We start from the raw sequence: 18,419 nt of genomic DNA on the forward strand, positions 1-18,419 counted from the left end.
GCCTCCTTCCAACTGACCTCTGCTGCAGAGGAGGTTGCTTGCTGCCTCTCTGTATGCTTCACAACTTCTTCGCTTGCCTCCTTCCAACTGATCTCTGCTGCAAAGGAGGTCGCTTGCTGCCTCTCTGTATGCTTCACAACTTCTTCGCTTGCCTCCTTCCAACTGACTTTGCTGCAACCTTTGGTTGCCGCTAAAGTGGCGATGAGTCCTAACTACCCACCTCGCAGGCAGCGTGCCCCGTACACAGACTCTCCCGAAGGCGGCAGGTACCCTCCTCTCGAGCACGGGTAGTTCTCCCTCCTGTGTGCTCCAAATACCCACCCCAAAAATGTTTTGATGAAGTCTGTTCTCTCTTTAATTCAGAAAGGAGAAAAAAGTGAGGTGTTTTGTCTGGAAGTTTAGAACTCCATGTCAACCGCTGGGTTTATTTTTCTCACTGGGCACTTCATGGCGCTTTTTTCTCCCGGATTTCTTCCAAAGTCTCACCTCTCTGTCGAACAGCTGTGACCTTGTACTGAAGTGCAGAATGCATGCTGTGCTAAGCTCACGCAGCAATGCTAGCAAACTCGCACATGGCTGTGTTGTGTGTGTGTAGTATTGATTTTGGAGGGAGAGCAAAGCTAGCCATTGACTCTCTAAAATGTCACAACTGCCTTCTCGCTCGTCCCCAATCCGCTGACTTGCTTTCCAAGCCAATGAACCGCGGTGCCGTTTTGACCTGGTTTCCTATGGATTACTCAGGGCAGTCTTTACCGGCTGATACTGCTGCTGTGGAGCACGGTGTTAATTTTTTTTATAATGTGTAGATTTGATTTATTCAGATTGTAGAATTGCTGGAGGTTTATTTCTTGAAAGATTTGGGCTCTGCTTTTGTCTCTGGCAGGCATCCAAAGCTAATCCCGCTCCCTCCTCTTAGCCTCGCAACAATAACCCTGCGAGGTGGGCCAGGCGGATACTGAGGCGCTTGCCCAAGAGGGAGGGTTCGAGTTTAGGTCTCTCTCAGCTTCTAGCGCAGGTGTTTTGAAGAGGATAGCACAGATATATTGTCGAAGGCTCTCACGGCCAGAATCACTGGGGTGTTGTGGGGTTTCCGGGCTGTCTGGCCGTGTTCCAGTAGGATTTTCTCCTGACGTTTCTCCTGCATCTGTGGCTGGCATCTTCAGAGGATAGCACAGATGCATGGAGGAGTTGCCTATCAGTGGCTGCTAACTTGGGTGACTCTGAACCTCCATGACCGGAGGCAGTCTACCTCTGAATCCCAACACCAGGAGGCAGCACCAAGACAAGGCTCATGTCTCTATTCTCTGTTGTCAACTTTCCAAGTTGGACTTGGGCTCTTGCGATGTTCTTTATCCCTTGCACCACACTGTCTGCCTGGCTCGAAACTCTTCAACTTTGTGCATGAGGATGTCCCTCTGCTCTCAGTGCGCACGTTCCCTTTTCCCGAGGGCAGCTTGCGCACCAGCCGTCCTGGAATCTTTGCAGTGCCAGGGCTCCTGCATACGACATCTGGCACAGAATAGACGCCGTTCTGTGGAGCTCCCGCATCTGGCCCTCGGGGAGGGGGAAACGTTCAGCCCCCATTTGTTTCGAGTTGGACAGGATTCCCGTTCGCATGAATGGAGACGGCCAGGGCGCACGGTGGGGTGAATTCCTCCCATTGTTCGTGAATTTCTTTTTGCGTCTCTCTCATGGAATAGGGCTGCCATTCATGGCGCACGCTTAGATATCTTGTTAAAAATTTGACTCCGTCTCTCTCTCTCTCTTTCTGCATGATGCGGAGTCATGCTCTGTTTCAGAGCGTTGGAAGTTTGGTTTTGCGTTCTTTCGAGGCCCTTGCTAGTAGGATTCCTGTTTGGGTTGATTAATAAGTCTGGCACAGTGTCCTTTGTATCAGATTACAAGGAAGCTGCTTAGAGCGCTGAGCTAGGAATACGAGACCCAGGTTCAAATCCTCACTCTTCCATTTTAAACGTTTAAAAATCGGTACCCTGGGAGAAGCAGCAGACCCAGCGTCCTCTTCAAAACAGATTTGTGACTGTGGGTTTACGATTGATTTAGATATTTATATCCTGCTTCCCAAAGTGGCTGACAATATTCTCCCTGTTCCCTTCACAACAACCCGACGAGGTAGGTTAGGTTGAGAGAACACGACTGGCCCACGGTCACTTGGCAAACATCCATGTCTGTTGGGTTTGCATGGGTTCGAACCTGGGTCTCCAAAGTCCGAATCCACCTCTCTAACAACTGCACTCGGCTGATTTTAAAAAATTAGAATTCTACACCCAGGAAATCTGATTTTTAGTTCTGCACGCATTCCAGAAGTTGAGCCGTTCCTCTCCTAGTTTAAAACCCTGTTAGCGGATCATGGAAGAGGCGACAGAGATAATTCGTAGGCACCCACACCCGTCATGAAAAACAATGTTTTCGTTGCTGTCAGAGTTCGGAGCACATGAGCCGCAAACTTCTGAGCGCACCTTTTACATGCATTTCAAAACAGAACTGTAACTTTGCCCCCAAGTTGACTTTCTGTGTGTTTTCCTATTGCCGTCTGGTGGAGAAAATGCACGCAACTTCCCTTTATCATGCCTCTGAATCTCTTTGGACGATTCTCCTCCCGCCCCAAGCCAGTAAAACAGAGGAATTCTGCTGTGGAGTGAATAAATGTTGGGAGTTGGCTTCAGAGTGCATCTTTCTGGGGCGGGGGGAAGCCGGTGTGATTTTCGTGCCTTTATAAGGAGGGGGGGCAGCGGGAACATTCCTAATAGCGTCTGGGTGAGCTCATGTTTTCATTCCGGACCAGGGCTGATCCGAGCAGTGATTATGCCCTATTACTCCGGTCCAATTCCCCAACAGTTTGGTTAATCTTCGGGTGACTCAGATTCACGCGCAGGGATGGCGCAATCCAGTGGGCAGCAAGCATGCATGTGTAAACCGGTTCGCGTCATGCTCGGGAGAGGCCGCAGATTCATACGTGTGGGAGCCTCGTTCTTTTGGGAGAGTACCTGTTCGCTGAACTGCTGTAGCTGAGTGGAGACCCAGGATCCTGCTTCCAACGGCAGCCAGCCCAGATGTTTCTAGAATGCTCACAACTGGAAGGAGTCCCTTCCCCCCTCCCCGACTATGAGGATGGATTCCAAAAACAGTTGAGTTTTAAGGGGTCACAATCTACCGATTCCCCCCGTGGGCCACCTCGAGTTGCCCACAATTTTTGGAAATTCCTCGAGATTTGGGGGCAGATGCTGTCAAGGGTGGGGTTTCGGGTGGGACATGAGAGCCGTACTACGACTGCTGCTGTTTCCTCCAGTGGAAATGATTTCAGGGGTCGAGATAGGCTGAAATTCCAGATTACCAGGCCCTTTCTGGAGGCTGGCTGTCCAAAGACCACCCCAGGGGTTCCTGAGGGGGGGGGTTGTAGCCCACATGGGGAGGTTTGTCAGGGGGCTATTGGATTGCAGAGGGGTGGCTCAGTCGTCCCCCTCCTGTTCGGAAAACCGAAATGCCCTCATGTCTATAAGCTGTTGCCAGACATCCACCAGGGAGCCCAGTCGCTCCATTCCATCCGAGCTGGCAGCCAGCCATTCAGTCTGGTGGCAAGGAGTTCCATAGCCAACTTTCCTCTTTAGGGGAGCTGAGTATTAAAAACTGTGAAGTTTCATGTAAAATCCACTCAGTGTCATTAATGGTACAAAGAATTGGTTTTTGGAAGAGGGGGAGGGATTAGAGTATAGCTTCTTGCAACGTACAACTTCTTTGTCACTTAACAGTTCAGTCAATTTTAAACTGAGCGGTCTGATTTGTTTTGTTTTTAAATCTGTTTCAATAGCTTGTTGCTGGTCCTTATACCCTTGAAATGGGGAGTGGCATATTTGAGTATAAGCAGGCATTCCCTCGCCTCCAGCTTTTCATTGGGCAATGTTTGCCCTCCTAGCAATTAATATTTAGTGGCATGGGACCCAATGTAGGAAAAGGGGGATAAAATAAGATTAAAGGTATGCTGCTCTGGACCATGGAAGCTCCGTTCACCAGGCATGGTTAACAGTGATTGTAGATTGATTCTCTGTGAACAGGGCGGGTCTTCTTCAAGGTTGTATGCTTTATGTTTGTTTATTTGGAGGATTGTTGTACTGGAACCTGGTAAAGGCAGCCCACAAAACGAAACGTAACTCATTCATAAAGCATTTGAAAGGGAAAATCAAAGTTCTGAATGGAAAAATAAACAGACGAAACAAAATGACACCTGTGGATTCACCAGCTATGAAAATTAAAATTTGGACTAAAAAGTCGAAAAGGGCAGTCCTTTGATTTAACGCCTGCGTGAACAGTGTGGTGTAGTGGTTAAGGTGTCGGACTATGATCTGGGACACCCAGGTTCGAAATCCCTACTCTGTCAAGACCCCACCCTCCACCCCAAATAAACCATTGCCAGAGTCGATACCCTATCCCGGCGCCACCTCTGGAGCACGTAATGTCAGCCAGGGGAGCATCCTCGAAGCATGTGCAGAGTGCTTTTCTCCTGAATGTCTTCAGTTTGCTCTGTTTCGAGCGGGAGGCCGTGGCTTGTGGGCAGGAGCGCAAGTAGATGCGCACGGGGCGGGGGATGAACCCATGGGAAAGTTCAGGGGTCCCAGTCGGTTCTTTTGTCCGGGCTCAAAGAAGCGACGTGTAATTGCGGCTCTGGGTGTTTGCTGGGGAATTTCTCGCTGGGGGAACGGGGTGTGTGTTGAATGGGCAAAGTCCGAACAGGAGCGCCGTGTTGCCCAGGGATTGGGTTGTTTGTCTGCCTGCGCTCCTTGTCCCGTCCTGCCGTTAGGCTAGGTTGGTAATGAAGATCTTTGCTCCCTGGTTGCTCTCGATGCACCAGAGATGGTGCTTTTCGTAGGAGCCCAAGGAGATCCGCTAATAACATAAATAAATGCATACAATGTCCAAGCTTCGTTTTCCAAAGGATGCGCATGTGCTGCTATCATGATTGTAAGGGTTCTGGTGAGCCCAGAATTGCCTCCCACAAAGGAGGCTGCCTGCTACACCTCTGCAGGAGTCTGTACTTGTGCTGGCTTTTGGTTCCTTCTAGTCCCCCGCCTATTAGATCTGTTCACTGTGACTCCATGTTAACTGTAGTTTGGCTATTGGGTCGGACCTGGTTGCATGGGCTCAGGTGAATTATTTGCTCTTGGGAAGAGGACCGTCTAGAGCAGCGACTCTAACGGAGGCACAACAAAGGGCTTCTCTGCTCCTTAAAGTGCTCTCAGGAAGAGGAACATCCAGAGCAGTGACTCTAACAGAGGCACTAAATAAAGGGCTTCTTCTTCTCATTAGGTGAAATGCTTAACTGCTCTTAGAGACATCCAGAGCAGTGACTCTCTCAGAGGCACAACAAAGGGCTTTTCTACTCCTTAAAGTGCTCTCAGGAAGAACATCCAGAGCAGTGACTCTAACAGAGGCACAACAAAGGGCTTCTCTTCTCCTTGTAGGTGAAATGTATTTGCTCTTGGGAACATCCAGAGCAGTGACTCTAGCAGAGGCACAACAAAGGGCTTCTCTTCTCCTTGTAGGTGAAATGTATTTGCTCTTGGGAACATCCAGAGCAGTGACTCTCTCAGAGGCACAACAAAGGGCTTTTCTACTCCTTAAAGTGCTCTCAGGAAGAGGAACATCCAGAGCAGTGACTCTCTCAGAGGCACAACAGTGGGCTTCTCGGCTCCTTAACAGTTAAATGTATTTACCCTCCCCCTTTCTGATTTTAATTGCAAATAAAAGCTTGGGCGAGACCGAGATCTGTCCAAAATCCGTCCATCCTTTGTGACCAGGAGTGGCCAGAATTCTTCTGTTCTGCCTTTCTCTGGCTGCCGGCTGCTGGCTGTTAATGCACACAGTTGAACGCCGGCGACGGTTAGCCCCGTTCTCAAACTAGGTCACTTTCTATGTGGAAAACAAAAACAGAGTTTGCATTTACGAAAGCAGCACTGGGCCCGTTGCTCTCCACGGTCTAGCCACAGACACGCGCAAGCACCACAGAATTCGGCAGCCGAAATAATTTACTAAGGCAACATACATCCTGCCGAAAGTAGATGTGTTTACTCGGTGCGTTAACTGTAGCAAAAGTTGTCCTTCTTAAGAAACAGCATTCATCCACACAAGCAACCAGCAGACTGTTAATTGGCATGTCGTAAAACTCCACTGAATTTTTACTGCCACTAAGATCAGGGTCTTTGCTGTGGTTCCAGTTTTGTTGTTGTTGTTTTACTTAATTTGGGTACCAATGGGGCCTGGGTCTCCCAGCTTGTCATCTGACATTTTAACTATTATGCATACAAAAAAGAGCAAAATAAACTCAAATTGCTGTACAGTCTTCTCCAGACTAAACATCCCCAGCTCCCTAAGCCTCTCCTTGTAGGGCATGGATTCCAAACCTTTGGCCATTTTGGTTGCCCTCCCCTGGACCTGTTCCAGCTTGTCAGTATCCTTCTTGAATTGCAGTGCCCAGAACTGAACACAATATTCCAGGTGAGGTCTCACCAATGCAGAATAGAGAGGTACAATTACACCCCTCGATCTAGACACTATACAGCCCAGAATCGCATTGGCTTTCTTGGTTGCTGCATCACACTGCTGGCTCATGTTCAGTTTGTGGTCTACTAAGACTCCCAGATCTTGCTCCCTCTTTAACACGACGCCCCTTCACATATTTAAACATGGCTATCATGTTCACCTTCTCTTCTCCAGACCAAACATACTCAGCTCTCTGAGCCGTTCCTCATAGAACAGGGAATCCAGACCTTTGACCATTTTGGTCACCCTCCTCTGGACCCATTCTGGCATGTCAACCTCCTTTGTGAATTGCAGTGCCCAGCACTGGACACAGGATTCCAGTATTTAGTCTTGTATTACGTTTACACTTTTATGTAATAGAAATTGCACAATTGTATCTCTTCATCAGTGCGAGTTTCTTTGATAGCCGTTGTATAGCTGTTTGGTGTTCTTTTGCCCTTTTATGTATGCCTAGCACCTCACTATACTTCCTGTTGGTTTGAACTTTAACCATTACACTGTGCTGTTGAACTGATTTTCCCTCTTTACTGTGGAGTACCTGTCTCTTTTCATTTTCGGTGTTTTCGTCCTGCTTCGCGGCTCTGCTGCCAAACCAAATCTTGGTTGTGCTCGCTGTGCTGCTTTGCTTTTGCGCCGTCCGTCTTGAAGTTTCAAAATCTCTTCCAGTGCTGCTTAAAAAAATCACGGTTGGCATTCAACAATTCCTATTTTTCTTCATCCGTTTGCAATTTTTAGTTTTTAAAAAATGATGCTGCCTCAATAACCGTGAATTGAGATGCAACGTGGAAAGGAAAGAATTAGGACATATTGGGTGGGATCTCAGACCCCCAAAGGGTTCAGTGCAGTCCTCAGCCAATCCCACACGTGCAATGCGACCTACTGCACAAAGTCGTTGTGAGGATAAAATGGAGGCTGAGAAAATGATTTATATCAGTGGTGGCGAACCTGTGGCGCGGGTGCCAGAGGTGGCACTCAGAGCCCTCTCTGTGGGCACGCCTGCAGAGTTCGTCATGGGTTTTTTTAAAAATCACCCCACACACATCTAGGCTGACCTGGGCTGCTGGGCACGACATGTGGGTAACCCTATTAAGTGCTGTTAAACCCCACTGATTTTTATGGGAAGAACTAAAGTGCAATCCTTTACCTGGGAGTCAGCTCGGTTGCTGGCAATGGGGCTTGCTTCTAAACCCTCCTAGGGTCGTGATTCACCCATTCGAAGCGTTTCACGGTTGCTTCAAAGCAAAGCCACCGACTACCCCAAGCTTACTCCCGAGTAATGTGCGCCTTGGAGCTAACCATTTTTTCTAAACTAAAACCTCAGTATTCAGGTTAAATTGCTGTGTTGGCACTTTGCGATAAATAAGTGGGGTGTGGGTTGCAGTTTGGGCACTTGGTCTTGAAAAGGTTCGCCATCACTGATTTATGTGATCTGTAGAGGAACTTGAGTGTGTCGCAGGCCGCTTTGGGGAGAACCGGGGGATACAAATATCTAAATAACACACTGATGCGAGCTTTTGTGGATTGCTTGAGGCACACTTTTGCCATCCATTAGAAACCTGTGCCAGAATAAAATCTTGTCAGTCCGCTAGCGTTCCACACCATCTGTTCGTCGTGTTAAATTTTAGGTTTGCTTTATTCTCCAGGGCAGGGATCTGAACCTTTTCGAGTCCGTGAGCACTTTTGGGATTCTGACGTAGCACGGCGGGCGCACCCTCAAAATGGCGGCCTCAGGAGGCGGAGCCAGCCACAGATCACAGGCCCTTGTACTGGGGTGACAGCTGCTGCCAAAGCAACGTTTTTCAAAGTCTGTGCAGGCAATGAAATATCTGGGGGCCACTGAGGAGATTTTATGGGCCAAACCCCACTTCCTAAAAACACTTGGCAGGCACCAGGAAAGTGGGCAACCCTGTTGGAGCAGCAGTGGCGTAGGAGATTAAGAGCTCATGTGTCTAATCTGGAGGAACCGGGTTTGATTCCCAACTCTGCCGCCTGAGCTGTGGAGGCTTCTCTGGGGAATTCAGATTAGCCTGTGCACTCCCACACACACCAGCCAGCTGGGTGACCTTGGGCTAGTCACAGCTTCTCGGAGCTCTCTCAGCCCCACCTACCTCACAGGGTGTTTGTTGTGAGGGGGGAAGGGCAAGGAGATTGTCAGCCCCTTTGAGTCTCCAACAGGAGAGAAAGGGGGATATAAATCCAAAACTCTTCTTCTTCATATTGGAGACCCCAGTTTTGAGACTCCTCTTTTCTCCCAGGGGGATTTCAGTGGCTATTCCCATCCCAATCTGTGTTTTGAGGGGCACGGTTTGCACATCCCACGCTTGCATCTCCGGGACGGCCTTCTCGTTTCGAAAGATAAAAACTCTGAAAAGCTCTCCTGCTGCTGACCGGCGCCCAGGCCTCTGGCTTCGGATTTGCACCCTCCGCCCTACTTTGGGCTTCACTGTTTGCATTCCCAGCGCTGCTGAATCCCCGGGTCCGGTTTCTAGGACGGGAAGCTCAGCGGGGTGGCCAGTTTTGCTGAATAAGCAGCCGAGGCTGGAGAGCGGCCCGTTGCCGGGCGCAACCAGCGAGCGGGGGGGCCGGTTGCTTGGTGACCCATTTTTGGCGAGGGATGCTTGCAAATGTTGCCGTGGCGGCCGGGGAGAACAGAAAACCCAAACAGGCCTGGGGTGTGTGTGTGTGTGTGGATGGGAAGAGGATTGTCCTGCTTCCTCAAAGGCCACTCAAACCGATGCGGTTCATGGGGCATGATCCCGTTGGATTTTATCCTGGGGTAAATGGGGGGACATTCCTGCTTGCCCCTTTTTCTTCTTATGGTGTCGTTGGCTGCAGGGGAGCTTTTTGGGACTCAGTTACAAAAGCTGTTGAAAGCACAGGAGTCAGAGCTGGGAGAAGACGTTGGTGCCCCGACGCAACCAATGCTTTGACGCAAAAACCAATTTTTAAGGCATCAGGAGAGGGCTGTGGCTCAGGGGTGGAGCGGGCGGGAGGTTCTGAGTTCGATTCCTGGCGCCTACAGTTAGAAGGAACAAATAGTTGGGAGTGAATCACCCCTGAGTCCCCGGGGAGCAGCTGCCAGCCTTGAGTAGATCATCCTTCATGGACTGATGGTCTGATTCTGCATCAGGCACCACCTTTATGTGTGTTTGGGTGGATTCAGGTGCCAACCGTTCAAAAAAATGAATGTGGCACCAGGTGATGTGGAAGAAGAAGAAGAAGAAGAAGATGATGATTTTGGATTTCTATCCCTCCTTTTCTCTCCTGGGGCTCAAAGGGGCTTACAGTCTCCTTTCCCTCCCCCCCTCACAACAAACACCCTGAGAGAGCTCCGAAGAACTGGGACTAGCCCCAGGTCACCCAGCTGGTGTGTGTTGGAATGTGCAAGCTAATCTGGTTCTCCAGATAAGCCTCCACAGCTCAAGTGGCAGAGCAGGAACTCAAACCCAGTTCTCCAGATTAGAGTGCCCCGGTTCTCCAGATTAGAGTGCACCTGCTCTTAACCATTACACTGGTGGCTGGTGGCTGTCTCCTGAACTGGTTGGATTGGATTGTGTGTGGGTATGTACCGGTCAGAGTCCTGGACCAGCATCTGGGAAACACAGGTTGAAATCTGCCTTACAAGTCGGCTGGGCGACACGCTTCAGCCTGACCTATCTCCCGGGGTTGTTGTGAACATGAAGTGGAGAAGAAGAAAACGGGGTGAGCTGCTTTGAGTCCCCATTGGGGAGAAACAGGGTTCATAAATGGAGTAAATAAAAATCCCGGTGGTGGTTTCTCCCTCCAGCCTCTTTGAATCTTTTCCTTGACTCCCCACTTTCCTCAGATACGGTGCCCCTGGGGTTGAGTTCACCGGCTTGCACAGGGACACGGCCACCGTCACCCAGATACACTTTCTACCTGGGCAGGTAAGTCAGCCAGGTCTTCAGTTCCTTTGGGGGCAAACTGTGAGATTCCTACCTGGGGTATGGCACACCTGTCCCTTTTTTTTTAACATAGGTGTTATGTGAACTCCCATAGTCCAAATGTACCATCTTAGTGAATCCCTCCCCCGAACTGACAAAACAAACACCTGAAGCGTTGATGGTGTCTTTTGTGAACTTTGTGGCCCGCTGGTGTCTACTTGGGTCAGAAACCATTTGAGGAGGTGTCTGGCCAATGCTTGAAGGTCTTTTCATCCCTGTGGGTAAGGATAGAGCTGGGAAGCCTTTAAATTTCTTCTCGGCAGGACAGGAGGAAGCGGAGTGAATCGTTCTCTTAAAGCAGCGGTTCCTGACTTTGCCGAGCCCTTGGGGCATCTTGGGAACTCTGACCCAGCGTGTTCTGAGCGTGCAGCCACAAAATGGCTGTGGAGGGAGGCGGAGTGTCAGTGGGATTGTATCTAGTTGATTGAGACGCATTCCCTAACTCAATGTAATTGCTACAAGGTCTATGTAACCAGCCTGCTATATGTTACCACTGCCATTCTGGACCATTCTTCCCTTGATCTTTACTTTACGGCTTCACACACTGAGTAGATAACTAGGCAGGGAAGGTGTTGATAGTGCCCACGGGCGTCATTTTGGGGACCCCCGCGTCCTTGAGATATAACTCTTCTTTTATTCCAGGGCCGGCTGCTCTCGCTGCTGGATGATAACACCCTCCACTTGTGGGAGATCTATCAGAAAGATGGCTACTCCCACTTGGAAGAGACCCGCAGCTTCATCCTCCCCGGACGTCCAGGGTTTGACAGCACTAAGTACTCATTGCCCGCTTGGCTTCTTTCTTTTGCGCTTGCCCGGAGGGTTTGGGGCTTTGGGGGAGGTCTTCGGAAAGCGGAGGACTTGGTGTCCGATTAATGCCTTTTCCAGACTACCCACCTGCCTTTTTATGCTTTGGGTAGCAAAGGATGCTGCTGAAAAGTCTCCGCTGCTGCTGGGTTTGGTTTGGCTTGCCTGGGGGTGGGGGTGTGTGGGGACTAGGTGCGAACAGAAAAGTCTTTGTCTTGACTGGGCCGGGTTCTAATCCACGCCTTCCAGCAATAGTCAGTTTCTGGTGTGTGTGGACATTCCCTAGCATGCAACGGTGTCGCCCCCGCATTGGGGATGTGGCACAAACATCCAATTTGAATAGATTGCCCAGCTGAACAGATCACAAGTGGTCGGTCATGGGGGCCAGCAACAGGCGGCTCGTGGCCCAGACGGTCGCCCTTCACTGCCTCCATATCCCAATCCCAGAAGAGAGTGTCCGTATGTGCTATTTCTGTAATCCTGCACAGTGGGGCATAGACCCTCGGCCCCCGTTGTCCTCTCAAAAAAAAAAAATGAAATGGATTGAAGATACCTTTGCAAGATGGATGTCTTGCAAAATTATCCTCAGTCAATTTGTTTTAATTGACATGATCTGTCTCTTAACAAGGAGGTTTTTTCCCCATGGTTCGGACGCTAAAGTACTGCTTCATCCTTTCTTAAGCTTCTGCATTTCCCCTTTATTGCCTTTCTGCGGATTCTTCCTGGGCCTTTGGCGATCTCTTGAGCCATGAGGTAAAAATAAGGTCGAGGCCGATGGCACGAGCCAAGGAAAAATTAACTTTATTACTCCTCTGAAAGTTCCTGTTGGCTACCCGGTTTCTTCAGGGAGACTCTGTCAGATAACAAACAAAATGGCATCATTTGTTTTCATAATTATATAACCATGATTATTTAGTTGAAATTGAGTAGTTAAAATTGTTTTAAAATTATGCACATAATTTTAACTAAATAACCATTGTTATGTAACTGTGAGGGTTCAGTATTCTATTTGTATACTGTATTGTGGATTCCCGTTTTTTTCATCTGAATGATAAAATACATTTTTGTTGACTTCCACCAACTGACTTCGGCCTTCTTTTTATCTCTCGGGGACTGGGGCGGCCCCTTTATTTTCTCATTTCTTAAATCGGGCCAGAGGTCAATTTGAGTGAGAAAATGATGCAGGAAGGAAATGCAGAGAAACGGGGCACCCGAACTGCTGGAAAACCTCCTTGCAAAGAGGTTCGGGGACAGTGTGAAGTGGACAAGCAGTGTCGAGATGCGGGGTCACGACAGGACGTCATCCATCTTGGATTCTGAATTCCGTCCTGGCTGTGGCTTTTGTTAAATATAAGCCTCCATGTTGTGAATTCTGGGTCCTCAAAGGGACACAGCTAAGGGAGGCGCAAGAGCGCACGGCTTCATCTCTTGGGGTGGTTTACTGGCCTCTGAATCTTCTGAGAGAGAGAGAGAGCGAGAGAGAGCTGGCTGGCGTGGGTTTTCTGAGCTGTGTGGCCGTGGTCCGGTGGTTTTTACTCCTCTAATGTTTCATCTGCATCTGTGGTTGGCATCTTCACAAGCACGACATGATGAGATGTGTTCCTGAGGAGTTCCGTTCCTGAGGAGTTCCAGTCCTAAAGAACACATCTCACCATGACCTGCCTCCGAAGATGCCAGCCGTAGATGCAGGTGAACTGCTACAGAGCAAAACCCACCACACCATTACCCAGAAAACCCACAACAGCCAGTTGATTCCTGCTATGAAAACCTTTGTCAATACAAGAGCTGTTTCCTCCGGTGCCCAGACTTTCTTCTTTAAGTCTCAGCTTTTTGTGTGCATAAAAACTCCGGTCGGGTGTGTGATCTGGTACGGTGGTTTTCAAAAGGCTGTCTGGGAAACTTGGTCGTTCCTTGGTTGGGGTTCTCTGACCATAATTTTGGGGAAGGTTCTCTAGAAGACAGTTGCCGCTGCAGTGTCCAACTTTGGGAGGGCGTGGGGGCTTTTGGGGGCATGGCCAGTCCTTATGGGATGCCAGTGAAACGTGAGCATGGATCCTCATGAATGGGCATCCGTCACAGCGCCTCATCGCAAATTGAAAGGGGTTCCCTGGGTGGATTTTTTGAAAACCACTGTCCTGGCATTCAGGGTGCTTCAGGCTCTTAACTTGTGGATTGTTTTTCTCACCTTGGTAGCTCCCCTCCCAGCATTACCCGGGTAACGGTGATCCTTCTGCTGTCTACCTGTGACGTTGCGTGCCTCGGGACGGAAGGGGGCGGCGTCTACTTCCTGGAGCTCCCTGGATTGACGCACCTCGAGGACAAATCTCTGTACCAAGATGAGATCCTGCAGAGGTGAGTTTGGGGCAAGGGACAAGGCCACAACTCCTCCTCCTCCTCCTCTTCTTCTCCTCCTTCTCCTTTTCCTTCTCCTTCTCCTTCTCCTTCTTCTTCTTCTTCTCCTTCTTCTTCTTCTTCACAACCAAGGTAAGATGGCTTCATTTAGAGAGAAGCGCTGTCTCCGTGGTAGATTATCTGCTTGGCGCAGAAGGTCGTCTGGCATCTCCAGTTAAAAAGATCAGGCAGCCGGTGATGTGAAAGACCTCTGTCCGAGACCCTAGAAGAGCGCCTTCTGGCCTGAGTGGGAAATACTAGCTATAATGAACCGGTGTTCTGATTTGGTGTGAGACGATTTTACGTTTTGGTGCCATGTTTGGAGGGGACTAGGCCCACCAGCCCTGGTAGGGAATTATAGTTTCAAATCCGTAGCTTTCGACTCTGGAAGGTCCCCCGTGGAATCTTGCCCTGGTTGGAAATACCAGATGCGTGAGAGTTGTTTATGCTTGGCTAGGAAGTAGCGTTGTGTTTTTTCTTGACAGAGTAGAGTGCGCGAGGCCTTAGCAGAACAACTTCCGGTTGTAACTTCTTGGTAGAGCTGGGGTGTCAAATTAGTTTGTTACAAGGGCTCTGGATATAATGTAAACGTGACTTGGTCAGGCCGGGTCTGGGGTGTGTGTGTGTTTGGCTGGCGAGCCCATAGCAGGCTACCCACCCCAGATTGGCACGGGGGTGGGGTGGGGGGCTATCTCAGATTGAGAGAGTTTACCAGGCCCACAAGCAGCTGAGGCAAAACCCCCCCTTCCTCACTCAGGTACAATCAGGAGTGAGAGAAGGGTTTCCTCACCTGGCTTGCGGACCTGATTCAGCCCCCTGGCTTCATGTTTAACGCCTCTGGGAGACCCACGTGCGAATTCCCATGCTGCCAAGGAAGGTTGCTGGGTTCCCTTGGGCTAGTCCCCTAGGCTCAACCTACCTTACCTGACAGGATAAAACAGAAGAAGGTGAAACAGATTCATGCCATCCTGGGCAACTTTGTGGAAGGGAGGAATAAAAACTAATTAATTTTTAAAATGCATGTTGCAGACCTACTGTGGCTGGGGGGGTTGTCGTGTGGGGCCCCCTCCCTGCAGAGCAGGAATGGGGAAGTTTTTTCGTCAGGCATGTCAGCTTATGCAGCCTGCTAAGAACGGTCCCAGGCATATTCGTGGTGCGTTGTAGAACTTCCATGCCAAGAGGCAGTCTATGACCCAATTCCATAGCAAAAGCTCTCCTCGCTCGCTTGCGAATTTTCCGGGAGCGTTTGTTATTAAATTGCCAGATGTGGCTCTAAGGCTGTGGTGGCGAACCTTTGGCACTCCAGATGTTATGGACTACAATTCCCAATTGGCCATGCTGGCAGGGGCTGATGGGAATTGTAGTCCACTTCTTTAACAAGTCTCAGGATTCATACCACGGTCCTCCCTACATTAGGGGGGTGTACCGTACTAACTGATGCTCTGGGCAAATTAAGCCATTTGAAGGCTACAGGTCAAGCAAGATCTGCCAACCCCCCGCTGAGTCCATTGTGTTTCAAGGGGGGGGGGTGTCACGGCCTGGTAAGGAGCCCCATTGAATGGTATCTTCGTTCCAGTGTGCCGGAGGACTACAAATGTGGGAAGGCTTTGGGCCCGGTGGAGTCGCTGCAGGAACACCCGCAAGACCCAGCTAAAATCCTGATCGGCTTTAGTAGGGGATTGATGGTCCTGTGGAATAAAAATGCCAGAGAAGTGGAGCACCTTTTCTTGGGCAACCAGGTACGTGTGTGATCAGCCGAAGAGACTTCTTAAGGATTCCCCACCGGGCCTCATCCCTTTTCAATTCTATATGTCCGGCTTCCGTCTAGTTCTGACGCGCGACTGCTAATGTCTGGCTCAGTTTAGGAATTCCGTACATATTGTGATACCAAACCGGTAGCGCAGAAACGACATTTGATGCCTGCGTGAACATACACACCATAACATAGAGCCGTAAAAGTCTTACAAGAAGAGAGTACGTACCCCAAACTGGTACTCAAATACAGAAACAAATCAATTCATCAGCACATACAGACAAGCCCGCAGTATCTACAGCAGGGGTAGGGAACCTGCGGCTCGAGAGCCGCATGCGGCTCTTCTGCCGTTGCACTGCGGCTCCACGAGCCGAGCCACTGGCCCCATCCTTGCCCGCCCTGCAGGCAGCAGGGCGGACGCATCCATGTGCTTCTCAGAATGAGCGGAGTAAAAGGTAAAAAACCCCAATATATATAGTGTTATCTTTATTTTAAATGTCAACAATTATTTGCGGCTCCAAGTGTTTTCTTTTCCCATGGAGAACGGGTCCAAATGGCTCTTTGAGTGTTAAAGGTTCCCTACCCCTGATCTACAGGTTCCATTAAATGAATTATTGTCTATTTCCTCAGTATGGTATCACCTGCCACACTTCTCTGTAAAGCCATCTCCCCATTAATCTATACATAAATAAAGCATGTTTATAACAATATTCGCAGTGCTTAAAAAAAATCATTTGATTAGGGGTTATAGTGAACCCTGCATGCTTTATTTTGAGCGTTGGTATTGGAACGTGTCACATTCATTCCCCTCCCAGCCTACCTCTGCACGTTTTAAGATTCCAGCGTTTTGTTTCCCGCAAATTCAAGGCCAAAGAACTGCACGCGGTTATTTCTTCCGGGTTTCTGCCCTTTGCAAGTGCATTTGCTTTCTTCTTTCTGTCCCCCCGCCCCAAACAATCTTGGGTTCACAGTCTGGCATTTGTTACTTCCAGCAACTGGAAAGCGTTAGCTGGGAGCGGAGCGGCCGGACGGTTGTGAGTTCTCACAGTGACGGCGGTTATGCAGTCTGGTCCGTGACCGAGGGCTCACCTAAGACCATCCAACCGGTCACGTCCACTGTCCCTTACGGTGAGTTCAATGTTCTGCATGACCTCTGGGCGAAGACTTGGGGCCGAGCTATTTACTGCTAATTTTTGCTCATTTTTTAACCTGTGGAGGTATAGTAATTCTGTGTGGGGCAATTAATGGGGGTGGCGCATGGGCCTCAAAGCTGAGCTTCTTCCGTACCATCTGGCAGGCAGTCTGCGAGGATAATTTATCGTCTGGAAGTCGCATCTGGTAATTGCTTGGGAAAACCCGATTTAGTGCTCTAGATCTTTTTTTTTTTTTAAGAAATATCGGGCTCCAAGCTGGATTTCTGAATCTTGCATCCCATAAAACAGAGCCGTCCTGTGGGACTGGAGACAAGAATGCTGTTGGCAGGTTACATGGAGCACATGTACAATCCATGTACAACGTACACTTGAGTTTTCTTTTCATGTGCGCTCAGTAATCCGCATGCTGAACATGCAGTTTAAATCTCACAATTATCCTGGTGCAATTTAAATCTCACAATTATCCTGGTGCAATTTAAATATCATAATTAAATCCACAATTATCCTCCAGTTTCATCTGTAAAGTGATGGTGGTACAGCCACTGTAACATGGAATTTCTTTAATTTCTGAACGCTGGCCTTGCTGCCTTCATAAGCTACATGTTGAATAGAACTGGCAGCGGACATTTTGATCCTATTCCCACGTTCCTTGGAGCGGTGGTGAGCTTATCCTTGCCTCGCCACACATTGACTTGACGTGAATTTCTCACTTTATGAGACGCTTATTTATATCTGGCTGATACTGTTGAAAGTTTTTCACTTACCTGTATGTTTGTATGTACCTAGTGATAAGATTATAGTTGTGCTTTAGAATACAGTTCCATTTGCACTATTCCTTGCATTGGGCTTTCTTTTTGGGTTTTCGCCAAACCTGTAGCTTTTCAGTTGATTATATTTATGCCTGGTTGAATTTTTTGTTTGGTAATGAATATTTGGGCCCTTCCTTTTCATCTACTGTTGGCAGTGGTTTTTGGTGCCATTTGGCAGAACCGAGTGGTAATTTTTTCCTGCAACACCTATAGATGCGGAGAAGTTTGTGCATACGCAGACTCTCTTTCCGCAGAACTCCTCGCTTGCAGAAGGTGAGCATGCTGTTCTAAAGACCTCTGTTCCCAGGAGGACTAGAAACTTTAAGATCTTTTTTTGAACAGAAGGGGTTTGTTGAATGCTGTTCACCGACTGTTCTTGTGGGGGCTGAACGTTAGCCATAAATTCCCCAGCTCTGGTCTCAGGGGAGAATTTATGGCCCATGAGCAGAGGAGAAATGAGTATTTTGTCCCTTGTTTATGAAGTGTGGTCTCCCAACCTCTTCTCTCTTTCAGGGCCTTTCCCCTGCAAAGCTATCAACAAGATCGTATGGCAAACATGCGAGTCTGGGTATGTACCGCCTTGTGACTAAATTGACCCCATCTCTTGAGGTGGGAGAACAAACCGCGTGCCACCTGTGACCACCAGTGGCGATTATTTCCCTCTGTGTGATCAGACCGTTCCATGCCGGTAGAAAGCTAGTTCCAGAAGGAGAGAGCTGCTAGCCTTATCTTGAGTTTGCTGTGCTCGTCTTCTAGCTGTAAGGAGAGTTTGTAAGATATCGTAGCATCCCCTGGAAAGTGGTCGTTCACCTGTGATCCAAAAAGACATAACCCATTCTAGTCCGGATGTCTGCACTGAATCTTACTCACAAACAAAGAGTTGAGTTTGACAATACAAGGCATAGAAAGTGTGAATCTTGCAATCTTGTGGGTTAATGTTGTGTTGTTTCACGGGAAGGGCAATTCTGAGTCAGTCTCATTCCCCGATTTG

General features: G+C 49.0%; 1 protein-coding gene across 2 annotated transcripts in view; it reads left to right on the forward strand.

Annotated features, from left to right (window-relative positions):
• Nucleotides 1-18,419, forward strand: part of LLGL1 (LLGL scribble cell polarity complex component 1) — a 49,436-nt gene that overhangs the window by 13,777 nt on the left and 17,240 nt on the right. The window contains exons 3-8 of one of the 2 annotated variants that reach the window (XM_048495419.1): nt 10,379-10,460; nt 11,160-11,275; nt 13,515-13,673; nt 15,289-15,451; nt 16,458-16,593; nt 17,942-17,996. In XM_048495419.1, the coding sequence (XP_048351376.1) occupies nt 10,379-10,460; nt 11,160-11,275; nt 13,515-13,673; nt 15,289-15,451; nt 16,458-16,593; nt 17,942-17,996 (711 nt within the window). Of the gene's footprint in view, nt 1-10,378; nt 10,461-11,159; nt 11,291-13,514; nt 13,674-15,288; nt 15,452-16,457; nt 16,594-17,941; nt 17,997-18,419 lie in introns of both variants that reach the window. The other variant, XM_048495418.1, reaches the window with a different exon arrangement.

This window comes from Sphaerodactylus townsendi, linkage group LG04 (assembly GCF_021028975.2).
Source record: "Sphaerodactylus townsendi isolate TG3544 linkage group LG04, MPM_Stown_v2.3, whole genome shotgun sequence".
NCBI classification, from domain to species: domain Eukaryota; kingdom Metazoa; phylum Chordata; class Lepidosauria; order Squamata; family Sphaerodactylidae; genus Sphaerodactylus; species Sphaerodactylus townsendi.